This window comes from Camelina sativa, chromosome 6 (assembly GCF_000633955.1).
Source record: "Camelina sativa cultivar DH55 chromosome 6, Cs, whole genome shotgun sequence".
NCBI classification, from domain to species: Eukaryota; Viridiplantae; Streptophyta; class Magnoliopsida; order Brassicales; family Brassicaceae; genus Camelina; species Camelina sativa.
The window spans coordinates 1,430,065-1,449,720 of record NC_025690.1 but is presented as its reverse complement, the minus strand read 5'-3'; the positions used below and the strand labels follow the sequence as shown (position 1 = coordinate 1,449,720).

The 19,656-nt window shown below is 36.0% G+C and overlaps 5 protein-coding genes across 7 annotated transcripts; 2 read left to right on the top strand and 3 right to left on the bottom strand.

Annotated features, from left to right (window-relative positions):
- On the bottom strand, positions 2,661-5,049 carry LOC104790068 (pentatricopeptide repeat-containing protein At2g02980, chloroplastic-like). Of its 3 annotated transcripts, none has more exons than XM_019246604.1 (2): positions 4,135-5,049; positions 2,661-3,675 (listed from the first exon to the last, which is right to left on the bottom strand). In XM_019246604.1, the coding sequence occupies exons 1-2, from the start codon at positions 5,001-5,003 to the stop codon at positions 2,739-2,741; spliced, it is 1,806 nt and encodes a 601-aa protein (XP_019102149.1). In that variant the 5' UTR covers positions 5,004-5,049; the 3' UTR covers positions 2,661-2,738. The 3 variants fall into 3 exon arrangements, with proteins under 3 accessions (XP_019102149.1, XP_010514068.1, XP_019102150.1); XM_010515766.2 differs by having other exon boundaries at positions 2,661-4,108; positions 4,568-5,049; XM_019246605.1 differs by having other exon boundaries at positions 2,661-4,121; positions 4,581-5,049.
- LOC104790066 (probable apyrase 6) lies at positions 5,420-8,434 on the top strand. The gene is made up of 8 exons (XM_010515764.1): positions 5,420-6,352; positions 6,481-6,593; positions 6,687-6,794; positions 7,015-7,069; positions 7,222-7,413; positions 7,506-7,603; positions 7,730-7,926; positions 8,017-8,434. The coding sequence occupies exons 1-8, from the start codon at positions 5,731-5,733 to the stop codon at positions 8,294-8,296; spliced, it is 1,665 nt and encodes a 554-aa protein (XP_010514066.1). The 5' UTR covers positions 5,420-5,730; the 3' UTR covers positions 8,297-8,434.
- LOC104790065 lies at positions 9,237-11,267 on the top strand. Its single transcript, XM_010515763.2, has 8 exons — positions 9,237-9,441; positions 9,629-9,874; positions 9,971-10,042; positions 10,132-10,199; positions 10,278-10,428; positions 10,521-10,607; positions 10,709-10,798; positions 10,911-11,267. The coding sequence occupies exons 2-8, from the start codon at positions 9,635-9,637 to the stop codon at positions 11,058-11,060; spliced, it is 858 nt and encodes a 285-aa protein (XP_010514065.1). The 5' UTR covers positions 9,237-9,441; positions 9,629-9,634; the 3' UTR covers positions 11,061-11,267.
- Positions 11,389-13,962, bottom strand: LOC104790064 (TATA box-binding protein-associated factor RNA polymerase I subunit B-like). Its single transcript, XM_010515762.1, has 3 exons — positions 13,213-13,962; positions 12,156-13,093; positions 11,389-12,045 (listed from the first exon to the last, which is right to left on the bottom strand). The coding sequence occupies exons 1-3, from the start codon at positions 13,820-13,822 to the stop codon at positions 11,488-11,490; spliced, it is 2,106 nt and encodes a 701-aa protein (XP_010514064.1). The 5' UTR covers positions 13,823-13,962; the 3' UTR covers positions 11,389-11,487.
- LOC109133436 lies at positions 16,380-16,763 on the bottom strand. The gene has a single exon (XM_019246551.1). The coding sequence runs from the start codon at positions 16,719-16,721 to the stop codon at positions 16,380-16,382; it is 342 nt and encodes a 113-aa protein (XP_019102096.1). The 5' UTR covers positions 16,722-16,763.

Sequence of the window (19,656 nt, the reverse complement as noted above, 5' to 3'; positions counted from 1 at the left end):
AGTAAGCTTAACCTGGATTTGATTTACTTCACCATGGTTAGCTTCCAACGGACATATTGCTTAGACATTCAAATACTAGCTTGGTGCTCGAAGTCTTCATCTTCACATCTTTTATTACTTCTTGAAAATAACAAAGAAGTAATGACTTAGAAGAGAGTTCATTTTTCAATCCTATGGTTAGGAATGATTGGTGCGATTAGTACAAATTAATCCGTTTGCGTATTGGGCTCTGTTTTTGTGACCATTACTAGTAGTTTTTTTATTTTGTAACAATGTGGACAGAAAAAAATAAATAGAATTCACCGTATACCAAAACTGGTAATTATTTTGTATAGTACTACATTGTTATTAACCCCTAAAGTAGTGTGATTTACTCTATTAACGGTTTGGTCTATTTCACTAGCAAAATCCATTCAAAGCCTATATAGTTTTAAGTTCCAATGTATATTTAAACTTCCGCTAATATTTTCTTGTTTTGTTCGGTTCAAAACTGGTAATTATATGTTTTCTAAGTAGCCCAACACTTATAAATCACTTCCACCATTGTATTTCCTATAAATTTTAGTGAATACGCAACAACTTTACTAGGCCTAATCAACTTTATTTTTTTCAAGTTGATCATCTAAAATATAGTATGTTTTTGGTCACCGAGTCAGTGTACTTGCTATATCAACTTGAGTCAGATATATTATTAAAATCGTGCATAGTAAACTACTAGTTATTAATAAAGGATTTAGGCATTTAGCTAAACACTTTCCCTTATAAGAACCATCACGGATCTTAACACGCTTACCAAATCCAATATTAACGGTCATTTCCATCGCCACTGTGTCGGGGCTTATCGTTGTTTGCTATGCACTTTTACTCTCCAGCGGTAATTAGAGAGATCAGTCGCTTCGTTACAGCGTCGTGATTGAAGGTGGAACGACGGTGAGCAGGATCCACGTGTATACATACGAGGTTGAGTCCGGTAAACCCGTTTCAGAGTTTAGAGTAGAGGGTTACTATAATGAGAAGTTGCATCCGGGTCTATCTAGAGCTGTCAAATGGTCCTGGACCATTTGGGCGAGTCCATCTGGACATTCTTTTGCATGGGCCAAAATTGGACAGTCCCAAATGGACAATCGTCTAAAAAGTGTCCATGTCCATTAAGACCATTTCCAAATGGTCATGACCATGGACAGCCCATGTTTTTTTTCTATTGTTATTCATTTATAAAATCTGAATTTTATTTTTGTTATTTTATTTTATAAAATCTGAATTTTACTTTTGTTGTTATTCACTTATAAAATCTAAGTTTTATTTTTGTTATTTTCTTTTATAAAATCTGAATTTAGAGTTTTATTTTTGTTATTTTCTTTTATAAAATCTGAACTTTATTTTGTTATTTCTTTTATAAAATCTGATTTCTTTTTGTTATTTCTCTTTTAAAATTATGAGTTTGGTGGAAAAATTACGTAATTACATTTTCTCCTCAAAACCAAAATTAGAGAATCCACATTTGTTGCCTAAACCGTAAAATTGCATTTTCCCGCAAAAACCGTAAAATTGCGTTTCCCGCAAAAACCGTAAAATTGTGTTTTCCCGCCAAAAACGTAAAATTATGTTTTCCCGCCAAACCCGTAAAATTGCATTTTCTCGCCAAAACCGTAAAACTGTTTTTCCCGCCAAAACCGTAAAATTATGTTTTCCCGCCATAACCGTAAAACTGTGTTTTCCCGCCAAAATCGTAAAATTTTGTTTTCCCGCCAAAATCGTAAAATCATTTTTCCACCAATACAATAATTTATCTGTTTTATGAAAAAAAATTATAAATGTATTTCATGAAAATAAAAATTTATAAATGTAAAATATAATAATTTAAAATTATTTAGTTATAAATGGAATTTCTCATAAAAATATTTTTTAAATAAAAACATGTTAATTTTGGTAAATGGCAATCCCATTGTCCATCTGGTTAAACCCATATGGTCCATGGACAAAAATGGTTAAATGTCCAAATAGACCATTTATTTTTTGGTCTGACCATGGTCCGCCCATATGTATATGGACATGGGCATGTCCACGGGCGGCCCGCCTAATTGACAGCTATAGGTCTATCGGCGTACGCTGATGATCCTGATGGAGCAAGTATATCATTGAAGAAGCTGGTGGATACGGCGAAAGGGAGGATTCCGAAAAGAATGTGGAAAAGAGACTCAAGTAAGGTTAATGGCGATGGCGGGGAAGAGATTGCTTAAAAAACCTGTCCAAGAAAAGTTTCTCAAAGCTACTAGAGGAGTTCTTGAATCTTCTGGTTTCATGTTTCGAGATGAATGGGCCTCTATTACCTCTGGTGAGTATTCAAAACCATTACTTCATCCTTTTGTTCAAGTGAATTTGACTACGATCAAGCTCATAAGATCGATGTATAAATGTTTCAATCTTACAATTTCAGCATCTGAGGAAGATGTAAATGCTTGGGTTGTTGCAAACCTTGCCTTGGGTTCACTTGGTGGTGATCCTCTTAATATAAGAACTGTTGTCAAGGTGATTGAAGCATCCCTGGGATCGGAGAATGTGTTTGCCCAAGGCCAGGCCAAAGAAAGCAACCAAGGCATTAATGCCTATGTGTTGGTTACTGTTTTGATTTTGATTTCGGTTGTAGTAATTTCTCTAAGAAATTAGAGACGGGAGTATTGTATAACGAAACAATTTACAATTACTATACATATGTTTCTATCTACGAAGATGACCGTTCACCAAAAATCTCCACAAGAACATTTACCATCTTCGAAATGGTGAAACCTTTGAACATCTCTAAGAACAACTCTCCTACCAAACATAAGAGATATTAACTTAGCTGCATTGTGACAATCTCTACACACTCTAAGATTCTTCACGACCCGAATCGTTGTCCCTGCAGGAGTATTCAACAATCCAAACGTTATCGCAAGCTTTTCACTGTGATATCTAAGTGTAATCTCCTTCTCTTGAGCACTCATATCGGCGTGAACCACCATTGATGTATCGGGAACATAGCCTGCAAGCTTTAGCTCTTTCACCATTTCATCTAATGCTCTGTGAAGCTTTGTGGTTGCAGACTTCACACCATCCCCTGAGAAAAACTCATGAACTACATTGTTAACCTCTATGGAACTGACACCAGGAACTTTAACCGCTTTTCGATCCTTCATCACCTTTCTTAGAGAATCTACATATTCCCATTTCTTGTTTCTTGCGTACAGATTTGATAAGATCACGTAATCACCACCGTGAGAGTCATCTAACTCAAAGATCCTTTCGCTAACCTTTTCAGCTAGCTCCACATTGTTATGACTGCTACAAGCAGATAGGAGAATCCTCCATAACAACGGAGTTGGCCTTATTGGGAGCCTATCAATGAATCCATACGCATCATCTAATCTTCCAGCTCTACCAAGAAGATCTACCATAGAACCATAATGTTTAATACTCGGAACAATCCTAAATTCGTGAACCATCCGTGAAAAATACTCATCCCCTTCTTCCACTAGACCTGTGTGGCTGCAAGCGTTTAACAGACCGAGAAATGTGATCTCATCAGGCTGAACATTTTCAGATCTCATTCTCTCAAACAATAACATGGATTTCTCAGCTTTACCATGATTCGCATAAGCTACAATCATCGCTGACCAAGCTTGAGTATCCTTATACCTCATCTTTTCAAACAGAGACACGGCATCATCCAAGCTACCACATTTCGCAAACATATCTATCAAAGCCGTGTTTACTTTCACGTACTTACAAAACCCGTGTTTCTTAGCATACTCATGTATCCATTTCCCTAAATCTAACGATCCCAACAGAGCACAAGAAGACAGAACACTAAGAAGGGTAATCTCATTCGGCTTCAAGTTCTTACCTTGCATTTCACGGAACAAGGATAAAGCCTCGTTCGGTCTGTTTCTTCTCGAGTAACCCGTGATCATAGCATTGAAACAAACAACGCACGGTTCAACAATCCGATCAAAGACGCAACGAGCAGCATCCACATCTTCACACTCAGTGTACATATTGATAAGCGTAGGACAAACATATACATTATCATCAAGCCCTAGTTTCATCGACACACAATGCAATTGTCTACCTTCTTCGAACGCCTTCNCCTTATACCTCATCTTTTCAAACAGAGACACGGCATCATCCAAGCTACCACATTTCGCAAACATATCTATCAAAGCCGTGTTTACTTTCACGTACTTACAAAACCCGTGTTTCTTAGCATACTCATGTATCCATTTCCCTAAATCTAACGATCCCAACAGAGCACAAGAAGACAGAACACTAAGAAGGGTAATCTCATTCGGCTTCAAGTTCTTACCTTGCATTTCACGGAACAAGGATAAAGCCTCGTTCGGTCTGTTTCTTCTCGAGTAACCCGTGATCATAGCATTGAAACAAACAACGCACGGTTCAACAATCCGATCAAAGACGCAACGAGCAGCATCCACATCTTCACACTCAGTGTACATATTGATAAGCGTAGGACAAACATATACATTATCATCAAGCCCTAGTTTCATCGACACACAATGCAATTGTCTACCTTCTTCGAACGCCTTCGCTACTGCACAAGCTTTGAGAAGAGACGGGAAAGTGTAGTTATCAGGTAAAAGATCATCTCCCAAGATCTCAGCAAAGAGACTAAACGCTGCAAGAGGAGTCGTTGAGCGAGAATACCCACGAGCCATTGAATTAAAAACCACGATTTCTGGTTCAGACATTGCGTCGAACAGGTGGCGTGCGTATGACATTGAAGACTCCGTTGGAGACTCAGTGCAGAAATTTATCAGCTTTGTGACGAATGAGACATCTCCGTGTAGATCTGATTTGATCGCGTAAGCTTGAATTTGCATCAGCTCTCTTAGAGAACTGCATCTTGAAATTAGAAGAATCGGGTTTGGTGGATTCACAGTGTAATGCTTAGTGAATGTTTCTGTGTGGGAGAGTGATGATAGTAGTGAAGCAGAAGATATCGCCATTAAAGCTCTGAACTTGAGCTTCTCATTTACAAATCTTGAAGATAACGATAAGCTTCCTGTGTCGTGATCATGACCCGATTGCAAAATTAATGAACAAATAACCCGACCCGACTTGACCGACCCGGTTCATAATTTAATACCAATTTTAAGTGCTACCGTCCGGTTAAGCCTTTATAACAGAATTCGAACCGAATATCCAAAATCTCGATTCGGTTTAGTTTGGTTCGGTTATTTATTCCAGGGCTAATTTAATTCTTCGGTTTGTAATTTAGTATCAATTCTAAGGTCCTACCGATCGGTTAAGCCTTATAACCGAATAGAATACCCAAAATTACGGTTCGGTTCGGTTAATAATAATAGGGCTACTATAAAACTCGTAAAAGGCGCTACAACGACCAATTTATTTTGCAATTTAATTTTTGCTTTTAATCTTCTTTTTTTATTTTTTATATTTTTTTCCACAATACCGAGAACGACATCGGAGACTTGAAAGGCGGCGACGAGCTTCAACGGCGCTGGTTCACGGCGGCCCTCTCAATCTCCATTATTCTCGGTTGAATAAGAAAAAAGCTTCAGAAAAAGAAGGAAAAAATTCGAAAAAAATCACGAGAAAATATATTAATTTTGGTTTCCTTTTTTTATTTTTTTTTAATTTCCATATTTTGATTTTGAAATCAGATCTTATGATTCATTGTTCTTCGTTCTCGTGGCGGTTTGTGAATTGTTGATGCGACGATCGCATGCCCGTTTTAGGGTGAAGAGTAGTAGTAAATCAGATATGGATCCAATTAAGTTCCATATCCGTTCTGGGAACCACCGACCATCGTCTTCTTCCTCGACTTACACGTTTACGAAACCTAATTCGAAACACGCGAAATCGAATCTCATGTTAACCGTTGCTTCTATATCTGTACTGTTGGGGTTTCTCTTTCTTTGTTACTCAATTTTGTTCTCCGGCGGTAATCGTTTAGGGTCGCTTCGTTACAGCGTTGTGATCGACGGCGGAAGTACAGGGACGAGAATTCATGTGTTTGGGTACCGGGTTGAGTCGGGTAAACCCGTTTTTGAATTCAGTGGAGCGAATTACGCTAGTTTGAAGTTGCATCCGGGTTTGTCGGCGTTTGCTGATGATCCTGATGGGGCGAGTGCGTCGTTGACGGAGCTGGTTGAGTTTGCGAAAGGGAAGGTTCCTAAGGGTATGTGGATGGAGACTGAAGTACGGTTAATGGCGACGGCGGGAATGAGATTGCTTGAGTTACCTGTTCAGGAAAAGATTCTGAGAGTTACCAGAAGAGTTCTTAAATCTTCTGGGTTCTTGTTTCGAGATGAATGGGCTTCTGTTATCTCTGGTGAGTTTTAAAAATCTATTCTTTTAGTTCAAGTTAGTCTTTTTATCTAATGCCATTGTTCAAACCATAAGAGTTGTATCAGCTCATCAGCAATTAGGGGTGCTAATCATTGGATATTATATTTCCAGGATCTGACGAAGGTGTATATGCTTGGGTGGTTGCAAACTTTGCTCTCGGTTCACTTGGAGGTGATCCTCTTAAAACAACCGGAATTGTTGAACTTGGCGGGGCTTCTGCACAGGTTTCGTTTTGTTAGCTTAAATTCATTATTGAGGGGATTTAAACGATTTGTGGAACTTACTAAGAAGACGGTGACCATTGTATTTTCTTTCAGGTGACATTTGTGTCAAATGAGCCAATGCCTGCTGAATTCTCACGTACAATATCATTTGGAAATGTTTCATACAATCTCTACAGTCACAGCTTCCTTCATTTTGGGCAGGTATATTCTTTCGTGCAGTATATGTGTTTGGAATTGGTTTTACAAGCTTATAGTAGTTAGTTTAATCCTTTGAAGTTTGTTTAGTGGAAACTTAATCCAGTTGACCAAACAATTGTCTCCTTAACTGTTGTTTCTGTTAATTTGTTTCTCTTTCTGAAATCTTAAGAAGGACGGATTTGATCTTTTGGCAATGTCCTTATTAACCATCTTCCCATTGCAGAATGCTGCTCATGATAAGTTATGGGGTTCGCTTCTCTCAAGAGACCATAATTCAGGTTAGCTGTTGATGATTGTATAAGTCTAAATGTCTAATTGATGGATCATTAAATTACCAATTTAAGTTTTCTAAAAATATCAGATCACGTCTTCAAGTCAAATAGCAAAGTCTCTTTTCCTTCTCACTCATTTATTGTTTCATTTCTTGCAGCTGTTGAACCTACACGGGAAAGAATATTTACAGACCCTTGTGCTCCAAAAGGGTACAGCCTCGACACAAACACACAGAAGCATTTATCTGGACTTTTAGCTTTGGAAAACGGATTCTCAGATTCTTTTCATGCTGGGGGTAATTACTCAGAGTGTCGATCTGCTGCACGAACAATCTTGCAAGAAGGAAATGGTAGAATATTAATTGATACCTCTGGATTTACTTTCACTGGATCATTTTCCTTGTTGTCTTCAATAGATACATATTTCTTCGTTTGAGTGCAGAGAAATGCTCGTATCAGCATTGTTCTATTGGATCAGCTTTCACGCCTAAGATACAGGGAAAATTTTTAGCTACAGAAAATTTCTTTCACACCTCTAAGGTACGTTGTTTTCTGATATCAGATTCTTGCTCGTAGTGTATATAACCCCCATAGACCTACAACGCAATGTCCATCCATGTTATGTTTGGAGAATGTTATGAACAAGGTCTTTGTTTCTTGTACCAGTTTTTCGGGTTAGGAGAAAAAGCGTGGTTGTCTAATATGATTTCAGCTGGAGAGAGATTCTGTGGTGAAGATTGGTCGAAGTTGAGAGTAAAAGACCCATCACTCAGGGACGAGGATCTTCTACGGTATTGTTTCTCATCAGCATATATTGTGTCATTGCTTCATGATACTTTGGGCATTCCTCTTGATGATGAAAGGTACGTAAATTCAAGAACTCTGACCTTAGACTGATTTATAATTCTCGTAAACACGGCTCGATCCGAATCTTGTTTCTCTTTATTTGGCAGAATCCAGTTTGCGATTCAAGTAGGAGATATACCCCTCGATTGGGCTTTAGGTGCATTCATTCTACAGACTGCAACAGAGACATCTCAACATGCAGCCATTGGTAGTCACCATTGGTTCTATGATCTGTTCAGTAATAACTCGAAGACGCTTCGCTATGTCATAGGGATACCGATACTTTTGACAGTTTTGGTATATCTGGTATCTAAGTGGAGAAAACCGCAGCTGAAAACAATTTACGACCTTGAGAAAGGCCGGTACATAGTCACCCGGATTAGATGATCTTGGTTTTGAAACTGTTTTTGTGCAAGAGTCTTCTTGCCTCTCAAAGAGCTTGTGATTGTGAAGTTTCTTCATCTTCTATAGTGAGTGATCAAGGGAGCAAGCTTCTGAGTTATTTATATGATCAACGGCTTAGAAATTTTCNGGGGGGGGGGGGGGGGGGGGGGGGGGGGGGGTCAGTAGAGCAAATACGTTTATTACATGGGGTGGGATGCGTGATTTCGATTGTTTTAGAAGGGTCCTCTATGCAACGAGTCTGTTTAGATAAATTACTACTTACTACCATTTGTATTATCAAAATTATAATTAAAATTCGATAATATAAGTTTTCTTTTCATACCTCAACTTTTGGAATCATTCAAGTCTTCCAATTGCTTTTTTTTTATTTTTTTGTTTCATGTACAGATGTAGTAATTTAAATCGTTTAATTTCCGAGTTTTAAAAAGTAGTTGACATGTTTACGTGTCTAAACTAATCATCTTTTTTATTCGTTTGACAAAAAAACTTTGTCATATATAGTTGTATTTTATCTGATTATAATAAATCTGTAAAGTTGTTAAGTTACTTCCATGACTCATGCACCTAATAATGCGTACTGTACTAAATTTTTTTTATCTTACACGACAATTATTCTCCCACTTTAATAACTATATCATAACCTATAGATATATGTATTCAATAATTCATCTAATTGAACAACTAGATCATGTTATGAAAAAAATGAATAAAACAAAAAAAAAAAAAAGATTACAACCATTATTGTGTTAATAAAAAAAAAAAAAAACAAGCAAGAATGTTAATCCTGTACAGGGAACATGTCGTTAACGTTACAGCGCGGCAAAGTAAAGATAATACCGAAATTACCCTTAAGAAAGCAGTATAATTACATGTAGTCAACGGCCATCAACTTTTTCTGTATTTCTCACACGTCGTTGTTTTCTATATTGATGATTCTCTCATCAGGGCTAATATAAAAAAGCGAATTCTCTCTTCTGCTCGATTTGCGGGAAAAATCATCTCTCTGAAGAAAATTTCGATCTGCCTCAGGAAAAAAATCATTTTCTCTGTGGTTTATGTTTCTCCAGATTCTCTGATTCCTAAATCAGAGACGACACAGCCAACGCTATAAACCAACATTTCTTCAGGTGATGATTGATTTGATTTCTCTTCGATTCCGTTAAATCTCGAATCCGGGTTTCGAATCGTTTTTTCTCTGATTCATATCTCCGATTTTGTTTCCCCGTTGATCTTTGTGTACCGCCGGGATCTAATTCGATTTTAGATTTCGTATGGTTCTGACTTCGTTAGGGTTTTCGGTTTTGTTTTTGGAAGGAAACAATGATAACTGAGAGTAGTGCCGTTGTGGTAAATGTTGATGGATTGATGCGTCCTACTCCTCCACCGGAGGTTAGATCATCAGAGTCGCATCTTGTTAATAATAATAATAATAATGACAAGGCGATTGATATCTCTGATGAGAATGAACCGCTTATTGCTTCCGCGGAATGTCGTATTTGTTCGGATGATTCTCCTATTGAGAATCTTGAGTCTCCTTGTGCTTGCAGTGGCAGCCTCAAGGTTACTACCTACTATTCTGATCCCATTTATGTATTGATGTTCTTTTTTCTAATGATGATGATGAGCTGATAGTTTTGAGCAATGGCTTTGTTTCAGTACGCTCATAGGAAATGTGTTCAGCGTTGGTGTAATGAAAAAGGAAACATTCTTTGCGAGATTTGTCATCAGGTATGTATGTTGTTACCTTTTTTAGTAGAAATGCTCTATGTAGATGTTTCCCATGTAACTCTGATAGGTCTTTAACTTCTCTTACTTAGCCTTACCAACCTGGATATACTGCTCCACCACCTCCTGTTCAGCCTGAAGAAACCACTATTGATATCGGGTACGGTTACTTTCATGTGTTTCTGCTTCTATCTTGTCAGATTTTTATGTTTCTGACTTGTGCATATGTGCGTTGCAGTGGAGGATGGACAATCTCAGGTTTGGATTTGCATGATCCTCGTCTCCTTGCCATTGCAGAAGCTGAACGTCGGTATTTAGAGACTGAATATGTGGAATATACTGATTCAAATGCCAGCGGAGCTGCGTTTTGTCGTTCAGCTGCTCTAATAGTAAGCCGTTAAGCTTTTTTTTGGCAAATTTCTAACAAGTGTAACAACTCGTCGCTTATGATAACCCCAAGCACACACTTTTTCTTTGGCAGTTGATGGCTCTTCTTCTCTTACGACATGCACTGACTATAACAGACGATGCTGATGGAGAAGAAGATGACCCATCTTCTATACTATCTGTAAGCGGATTGAAGCTTCTTCTTTTCTATATTTTGGTCTCAGAGCAATTCATGCTTAATAGTAACAACAAAACCACAAAATCATCTGTTTCTTATTGTAGCTTGTCTTGCTCCGAGCTGCTGGATTTCTTCTTCCATGCTATATCATGGCTTGGGCCATCAGTATTCTACAACGGCGAAGACAAAGACAGGTTAGTATTAAGAACTCGTCCACGGTTCTGTCCGGATAAATTCTTTTCTTTTATCTGTTGTAAGAATCAAACTAAATTACGGGTTTTGACTTAATGCAACCCGACTGAACAGGAAGCTGCAGCTTTGGCTACACAGTTTGCGTTGGTGCTTCAGTCAGGGCAGCCTAGAACAGTTCACTTCACGGTATCACCAGTCTCACCATCATCCTCCATCGCTCATGCAACTACATCTACACAACAACAGGATGACGATCCTGTCTAATGTACTACTCTGATCTAATATCGCGAGTATGGAGCCATTTACAAGGTACGATGTGAATGAAATGAAGAGTTTGATTGCCTGTAAATTTAGAATGCTGTCAGCGTAAAGGATTGAAATCATTTGAGTTCTTGTAAGGTTAGATCTCATTCCAGAGGAGTTCATTCATTTTATCTGTAGCTAAAAATGTCGATATTTTAATGTTTCTTGCAAAAGTTTTTGCATAAAGTTGTAAATTCTGTTTTACAATTTTTTTTTCTCAAATATTGACTTAAAATTTGAGTGTATTTTTATATAAATGGATATAAATAAGGAAGAACACACGAGACATATTACAACAAAATTTGGACTAATTGGATTTATAAAGTTACAAATATTTCTACGTAACATATTACAACAAAAATTTATGAACAAGGTGTTAGCGTATGAATCATCTTGATTTGTTAGTGTATGAATCATCTTGTTCTTCACCAACATTCTCACCATCACAACAGTTGTCACATGTCATAAAAGGTGGAGTTAGATATAAAACCTGATCTATCCTTTTCTCAATCCAAGCCAATCTCCTCTCAAAGTTCAACACACCTCTATGCATATTCCTCACATCAACCTCAACAACCTTAGCACAAGCCCGCAAAAGAATGTAGTAATCCGCGTGAGCCGCATATATCAATGCTCCATCTTCCTTTTTCCTCACATATTGAAGATAGTCTAGTCTCTTTATCTTCACACGAGGTGGTATGTAACAGAACAAGTTCTCTCCCATGTCTGTAGTTAGTCTTTTCATCGCTCTCTCCTTTAATGTCTCCTCTTGATGATGGTTCTCTGGTGATGATGAAACTTGTTGTTCCGAAGATAGATCAATATCCATTGATACACTTTCGTTACTCCTTGAAGGACTACTACCATCTATAGAAAGTTGGTTAAGTGATAGATCATCTTCCCTATCTCTTCCCCTCTTGGATGGAGTCCTAAACCGATCTAATTCCTACATCAATGCATGTAAAAGAGACAGTTTATATGCAACCTTTAAAGAACTAATTTCTTCAGATTATTCTAATAAGAATCTGAACATAATTAATATAAGCAGATTCTTACCTCGTCATTTGGATAACTATTCCACAAGTTATCAACAGTTCTGTATGTATCATTAGGTAAATCTTCTTCTAAACCAGCGAAGAACTCGTTTTTCCCAATTGATAAATATGACAACAGATCCCTCTCGGATTCAAGGGTTTCTGAAGCAGCGACCTCATAATATTTCGCTTCAAGGTTCTTCAGAAGCTCCTCGGTATCAAATTTGGTTGCCTTCGTGACATCTGATGACTCTGCAGCAGCCAAATTTGTCTCTGAAACCTCCTCCTCATCATGAACTGAAGAATCAAACTCTTCAGAAACGAGATCCTCCTCACTAGCATTAACTAACCCTAAACTCCGTTCCCATACACCAAAGCCATTGATGTTATAAAGCATCCGTATAGCTACAATCAGTATAGACATGACACACACACGGGTAGGAAGCTTCAGCTCGTTCTTAGATAGATATAACTCTGGAGGCATTGACCAGTTCTGTATAAGACGCACCACGTCAAGAATCTTATCCTCAGGAATAGACAAACGCTTTAGATAGTTTGAAGCTATACCAAAGAAATTCACAGGAGGCAAAGGTAAACCTATAAAATCAGCAATCAAAGCAGCTCGTGATTCTAACATCTGAGCAGAAAGAATCTGAAAAGGCCTAGCCATTATGCTCGTTTTCACAGGACACGCAGCTGATCGCTCTCCCATTTTCTCACGAATCTCGAGAAAATAAGACAAATACGGAAGCTTTCCTTCCCGTGCCCATCTCACAATGTCCGTGGGTAGAACAGTCGCTCCCGCTTTGTGACAAGCAAGGAAAGATATCGCCAAAGATCTCGATAAAGGCAGAGTCTTTTTAAGCATACCAACCCATATCGTCACTGCTCTTTTACCATCTAAGTTACGAGGCTCGGCTCTGTATGTTTTAGGCCGCTTAGCATCTTTTAACTCACCACCTGCGAGACACCAAAAAAGAATGAGAGGTAGTAACAAACAAAATCACACAAAACAATAGAGAACTCTTCTTCTTGATGCTAGATTTGGAATGAACCCAACATCAAGTATGAAACTTTACCATCTTCTGATTGACGCTCGGAGTCACGAATGGCGTTATCAGCCCAATCATCATCGTAGACGCCAGAGAGAGCCACGTAACGTAAACAGATAGGTCCAACCAAACCAATAATCAAAGGAGTGACATTGAACTTGTCAACCAAAGCATCACACTGAGAAGTAACCATCATCAGAAAAGCTTTAACATATCTATCTCTAGCCTCATCGTAATAATCTTCATAGCTCAAAGGCTCTGCTCCAAAATCCCCAGGCTCATCCTCGGGATAACTCTCAGGCTCTCTCTTCACTTCACGGAACAAATCCTTCTTCTCGATTCCGGATTTGGGAACTTGGCTCAAGGATTCGAGATGAGATCGAAACTGAGAGTAAAGCATAGTTTCCTGTGTGTAACGAGGCTGTGAAGGAGTGATTAGGTGTGGTATAATACGGCGATGTAAGTTGTTATACATTGCGCCTTGGGTATCTCCACCTTCACCGATGAGATCTCCGTCGTCGACGCCGGTTTGGATCATATCATCAACCATAACACCGCATCGTTGGCAATAGAAAAACCCGTCTTCTCCTTCGTCAAAGGCTTCGTTGTCGCACTCCTTGCAGATGATCGTAGTCATTGTAATCGAAAGGAATTAGAAAGAGAACAAAAGGAAGAAACTTTGCGAGGGATAAAGGAAACCCTAAATTAGATTGATGAAGGAGACGACGAAGAAGAAAGAGAAAAATTGCGTTCAAGAGTTTTGCGGCGAAACTTGGCTTCGGGCGTTTAGGATTTGGCGGCGGAGGAGCAGGTGATTAGGGGTTTTGATATTGGTAATATTGCAAAAAAGGCCCTCAAGTTTTCTCTGTTTTTAACATTTACCCTTAACCAGCAAAACCGTGAAGCAGAGTCCGTCCTTTGATAAACACTAAAGTTATCTTCAGCTCCCTTCTTGGTTTAGTTCGATGCTTAGGATTTTAGGTTTCATATTATTTTATTTTTTTTTTGTCAACAAATGCTCCATTAATTTAAGTTACAAGGTTAATGGTACTCATCTCTAAAAAGAGTATAATATAACCAACTAACTTATAAAGAAGGAAAAGAAAACACGGTATGCTGCTAAAACAAGTACACAACATTCGGATCAAACTACAACAAAAGAGATAAAAAGCTTGAAAGCGGCTAGAGTACAAGCAACATAAGCTACGATAAGTACTAAGATAAAAAGGTAGTAGAACCATAGAGATAGGCCATATGAAATGACGAGAAACCGACCAAGACCGAATCACTGGCCGCAGAACGACAATTTGCCACACTAGAATACAAAGATTCCGACGGGTTTTTAAAAAAGGATTTTAGGTTCATATTGTGGTAAGATTCTCTTAGTTTTCGATCTCTATCATAAACAGATATGAGAGTTTTATGCTGAATGGTTATTTTGTTGCATGTCCTATCACTCCTATTGTGAGTAAATATGATTCACATGTGCTTAGATTAGTGAATCAGAAACATTTTGTGTCCTGTTGCTTTGAATATTTCTCACTATTTGTGTAATCTTCTTTCATTCTAGAGTCCTTCAAACTCTCCTATATATATAGAATCTTTTGTTAGCATTTGCTCACCACGAGTTTGACTCAAAACCATGACTTTGGACAATAATTTTGAAAGGATTATACAATTCTCAATTATGGATTTATATTCCAATAGACCCTTAACCATGCTTAAATAATGAAAAGATCCTACTCATTCGTTTCAATCAGAATCATAATAGTCAATAGAATCTTCATCAACACCAACATCAACGGTAGTACCAACGTTCAAGTATAAAACTTTACCATCTTCTGATTGACGCGAATTGATTTCAAGTTTGTCTGTTGAATCTAAGAGCTGTGGTTTAGTTCCTCAAGGTCTGTCTTGTTGATGTTACGATCGGTCACAATTAGAATGTTTAGTTAGGCAAAATGGGGGTTGAAATGATTTTTATTAATCGGTGTCGGGGCACAAAAAGGATGGGCTACAAAGTGAGCTAGACGAGCTAAAATAGCGAGAAAGCAAGGTGAAGGACGAGCTGCGAGCTCGTCAATTCTAAGCTTTGAACGAGGGAGTCAATTCTTCTAATCCGTTTCCTTTCCTTTTTTTTGGCGATCCCTTTTTACGGACGTCGTACGCCCGTATTTATGGGGAATTGTATCGGTTCGTCCGTCAAAAAGACCAAAATAGCCTTCTCTTCTTTAAAGTTTATTTGGGCCTTTTCTGAGCTAGGCTTTTTGTTGGGGTGAGGATCTACCCCTAACATGTCCTTTTCTCAATCTCTCTCTCTGTCTCTGTTACATCTCAGAATATCAATGTTTCGTTGTTTTCGATTGAAGAATGAGGACTTGTTAAATGTTCTATATATCAAGAAGATTCACTATTTCTGTTGTTTCTCAGTGTTTGCAACTGTATCTTTTTATCATTGGATGTTGTTGTTGCTTCCTTGCGTGCCAGTTTTAGTCATTTGGGTTGTTAATATGGCAGTAAGTTTCATCATGCTTACACTTTCAAACCGTGGTGATCAGTTCTTAATAGGGAAAGTATATTTCTATCTGATTAACGTAGCTGTAACAGGAGCCTGATAGATTGTGTTACCTTTGCTTTTTGGTATCCCCTTTTCAGTTATGATGTACGTGTTTTTAATCCCTGCTTTTTTTGTCTTGCCTACTTTTAGATTGTCGGATTGTTGTTACCTGATCAAATGAAATGTCTACTTGTGATTGGAACTGTTATATTTATTGTCTTATGGTCGGTTTATCACTATAGCAGCTCTAGTTTCATGGTTACTACCTGGTTACGTTTACTAAATTGGCATAATTCATCAGAGCTAGTTAGTAATTTGTCAATGACTCTGGCATCACTCTTTATCTTTTATCTGAAACTGCAGGTATTTCTATGCCTTTATGACAGTATTTCAACTTTCAACAAGTTTGGGGGAGGATAAAGACATGAAATGTAAACAAAACTCAGGGTTGTATCGTTCTTGTCATCTCATATTGAATTCTTAAGGTCCTGTATTTAGAACAGGTCTCTCACAATCTCTGTTTTAATTCTTTCAGTTTTGACTTGTCTTTTCCCTTCTTTTAATGGATCAATAGAAATTAAATGATTAGTGCTATGTTGATGGCAAAATGTTAACTTTTTCATTGCAATGTCTGATCTTAAACATATGGATCATGTCGATCATCAGACCCTTCTTTAAATTGACATGATCCATACATTGTGAAAAGTAGAAGAAAAATGAATTTTGGGTCTTTTGGGAAGTGTGAGGATGCTTCTTCTTCATCTTCTGCTTCTCCTTCGACACGAGAGACATCATCAGAGATTAAAGCGAGTAAATGGGAAAAGGAACAGGAGAGTTTGAAGCCAAAAGATCTCTTGTCCTTCTTCATCTTGATATTGGAAGCGAATATGTCGAAAGAAGTGGGGATTATCAGAAACGCCAGAGCTTGGATTATCACAAACATGGCAGCATTTGTCAGTACTTCCGTCCACGAAGCCATTTGAGGGTTTTTCTAAATCGTTAGCCGTTATTGCAAATTAACAATGAACAACATGGATTATCGTTTTCAAGTCTTTTAGCCATTATTTTTATAATTTTGAATTGAGTGTACGTTTTTCCAATTACATAAAACAAGCCTTTGGCCCTTTGCTCTTGCTTTTTAGTAAAAACGTAGTACGTGTTATAATGATTTGGACATATAAATTTGTTTTTCCTCTTTATCATGAGAAAAGATTTGCTTTGTAGTAAGAAAACGTGTTATAATGACCAAGTTTGCTTCATCAGGTCACAAGTCTTTCCAAATAATCAACAAACTATACTATTAAAAATATACTAAATTTTTTAAGAAATTTGAAAATTACACTCAATATTATAGTTATTTGAAAACTACACATTAAAAATAGACAGATGTACCTTTTATTAAAAATTATTTTAACAATTAAATAAAAATAATAAAGAAATAAAAACTAAATTTAAATTTTAAAGTAATTCAAATTTAAAAATAAATTACTTTTTAAAATTCGAAATAAATTATTAATAAATATAAATTATAACAAAAATGTATTTATTGTATTTTAAATAATGATTACATAAATCAATTTTTTTTCTTAAAATTTTGAGTAAAGAAAAAGAATTTAAATATTTTTGTTGAATTTAAAATAAATAATTCAAGATTATACAATTTTTAATATATATATATATATATCAATGTTTTAGACTTATTTTAATCAATGTTGATTTATTTGTAATGTCGACTTTTTGAACAATCGTTTTGTTTTTCTACTTTTGTTGACTTAATTATCTTTGCCATCGACTTATATTAAAACAGTTGACTTATGTTATGGCTAGTGGATTTATAACATAGTCGATTTTTTTAACTATTGACTTATTTTTTTATTTATCGATTTATATATTTTTCTGTTGATTTGTTTATTCATTATTGACTGATTACATTTTACATTGATTTATTTATAGGGTCGATATCTTGAATGGTTGATTTAAGTTTAATTTTTGTCGACTGATTTATTTTTCCTTGGATTTATTTTAACATTGTTGACTTTTTTATTGTTTGATTGTTTTTTTACATAGTTGATTTTTGATGATGTTGACTTATTTGTTTTGTTTGTTGACTTATAATTTTTTTTCGTCGATTCGTTTGGTCTTAGTAGACTTATTTCATTTTACGTTGACTTAATAATATATTTGAATTTTTGAACTGTCGACTTATATTTTATTCCTGCTGATTTATGTTTTTTTTTGTTGACTTATATTAAAAAAAACCGACTTCTTTTTTTTTATTAATTGATTTGTTACATAGTCGATTTTTTTGAACTGTTGATTTACTTTCTAAAAGCTCACAATATTTGATTATATTATTAAAATTAATAATTTTTAAAATAAATTAAAATTATGTAAGTTATACTCAAATTTTCAGTAATATATTTAATATATCAAAATATATATTTATTTTTCAAAAAAATTTATTGATTGAAAAAAATTAAAGGATTATTAGTGAATTATATATATATATATATAATTATCTGAAATTTGACCAAACATAAATCCATAAATAATAATTCAAATTAATTTAATTTAATTTTATATAATAAATTTTTGAAATTAGATTACTAAATAATACTAGATATTTTAATTATTACTTAAGGGCATATTTTATTTATTTTATCTGAATTTTAATCTTTTAGTTATTGATTTTCTTAAGACAGTTAACAAAATTTCAAATATCTAGTTTAGGCAATGTTTTTAGAAATAATTTTGTCTAATGAATTAGTTTAGTTATATTGTGTTTATTTTTACTTTTTAAATTAATTTTTAGTTAAAGACAAAATAGTCATTTTATAGAAGAGCATTCACAGAAGATTTATTTTATCTTTAAGAAGAGCGACATTTTATAGAAGATTGTTATAGTGTGTTGTCGATGTGTCTTCAGTTAAATTTTATGGGAAAATTGTAAATTTCCATAGGAGATTGTACTGGTTTTGTCGATGTGTCACTACACGTACGATTGAATTTTATGATAGGTTAGTTGTTCATCGGAAAACAACAAGTTAATGTTGGTAAGATAGTTCGACCACTGGATGGATATAGCACACAACTTCACATCTTCCCATAAGACGACTGGATCACATCAAGACAAGCATGACAGATTTCAGACATAAGCTTCTCTAATAATCAAATATGAACCAACACCGACAAGACACTCATTTTACACTAGTCAGAGAAGACATACTTTGCTCTTTCAACAATGTGAACACCAAACATAATTTAATCTTTACAGTAAATAAAACACACCAAACAAAAATAAACACTGTAGTAACACTCACACTGCATGTAAGTAAATGTTTTCTAATCAAGATCAATTGCCACAAATAAATGTGTAGTTGTGATCTTTGAATATAGGAAACAAGACCCTACCAAATATTAAAATTAACACCAGCTCAGTATTCCACGGAAATTTGACTGACTAAGCGAAAAAGCATTAGTATATAGCAAGTTAAAAAAAAGCTTAAACTTAGCAGTCAACTCTAACTTCTAAGAGCTCAAACAATAGAAGCAGAGACATAAGACTGATCAGAAAGTGAGTGCAAGCAAACTTTACATGATGATGATTGCAACAGGAATAACATCTAAACCTGCATCCACCTCTGGCTGAATCCCATATAACCAAGGTCAGACCATAACAAGAATAGGACCAAGAAAGAATAAGTAACATGAAATACACTCAAATCAGATGCCATAAGATTTACAAAACTAAAAGAACTCATGCATTATTCAGCTTCAACCGTAGCAAGCAGGCTATGTGAGACACGTTTCAGATCAAGATAGATAGCTTTAAATCACTATCTTACGAGAGCAGATGTACCTATTTCTAAAAATTAGGTTAAAGAGACAAATTCACAATAAAATAAAAAGAACAA

Excerpts from the sequence above, each read along its gene's own strand:
- LOC109133436 (XM_019246551.1), bottom strand. The coding sequence starts at position 16,721 with ATGGCTTCGTGGACGGAAGTACTGACAAATGCTGCCATGTTTGTGATA.
- LOC104790064 (XM_010515762.1), bottom strand. The coding sequence starts at position 13,822 with ATGACTACGATCATCTGCAAGGAGTGCGACAACGAAGCCTTTGACGAA. Across the intron at positions 13,094-13,212 it reads CGAGCGTCAATCAGAAGATG|GTGGTGAGTTAAAAGATGCT; the intron begins GTAAAGTTTCAT and ends GGTGTCTCGCAG. Across the intron at positions 12,046-12,155 it reads ATAGTTATCCAAATGACGAG|GAATTAGATCGGTTTAGGAC; the intron begins GTAAGAATCTGC and ends GCATTGATGTAG.
- LOC104790065 (XM_010515763.2), top strand. The coding sequence starts at position 9,635 with ATGATAACTGAGAGTAGTGCCGTTGTGGTAAATGTTGATGGATTGATG. Across the intron at positions 10,043-10,131 it reads TTTGCGAGATTTGTCATCAG|CCTTACCAACCTGGATATAC; the intron begins GTATGTATGTTG and ends TCTCTTACTTAG. Across the intron at positions 10,429-10,520 it reads GTCGTTCAGCTGCTCTAATA|TTGATGGCTCTTCTTCTCTT; the intron begins GTAAGCCGTTAA and ends TTTCTTTGGCAG.
- LOC104790066 (XM_010515764.1), top strand. The coding sequence starts at position 5,731 with ATGCGACGATCGCATGCCCGTTTTAGGGTGAAGAGTAGTAGTAAATCA. Across the intron at positions 6,795-7,014 it reads GCTTCCTTCATTTTGGGCAG|AATGCTGCTCATGATAAGTT; the intron begins GTATATTCTTTC and ends TTCCCATTGCAG. Across the intron at positions 7,414-7,505 it reads AATCTTGCAAGAAGGAAATG|AGAAATGCTCGTATCAGCAT; the intron begins GTAGAATATTAA and ends GTTTGAGTGCAG.
- LOC104790068 (XM_019246604.1), bottom strand. The coding sequence starts at position 5,003 with ATGGCGATATCTTCTGCTTCACTACTATCATCACTCTCCCACACAGAA.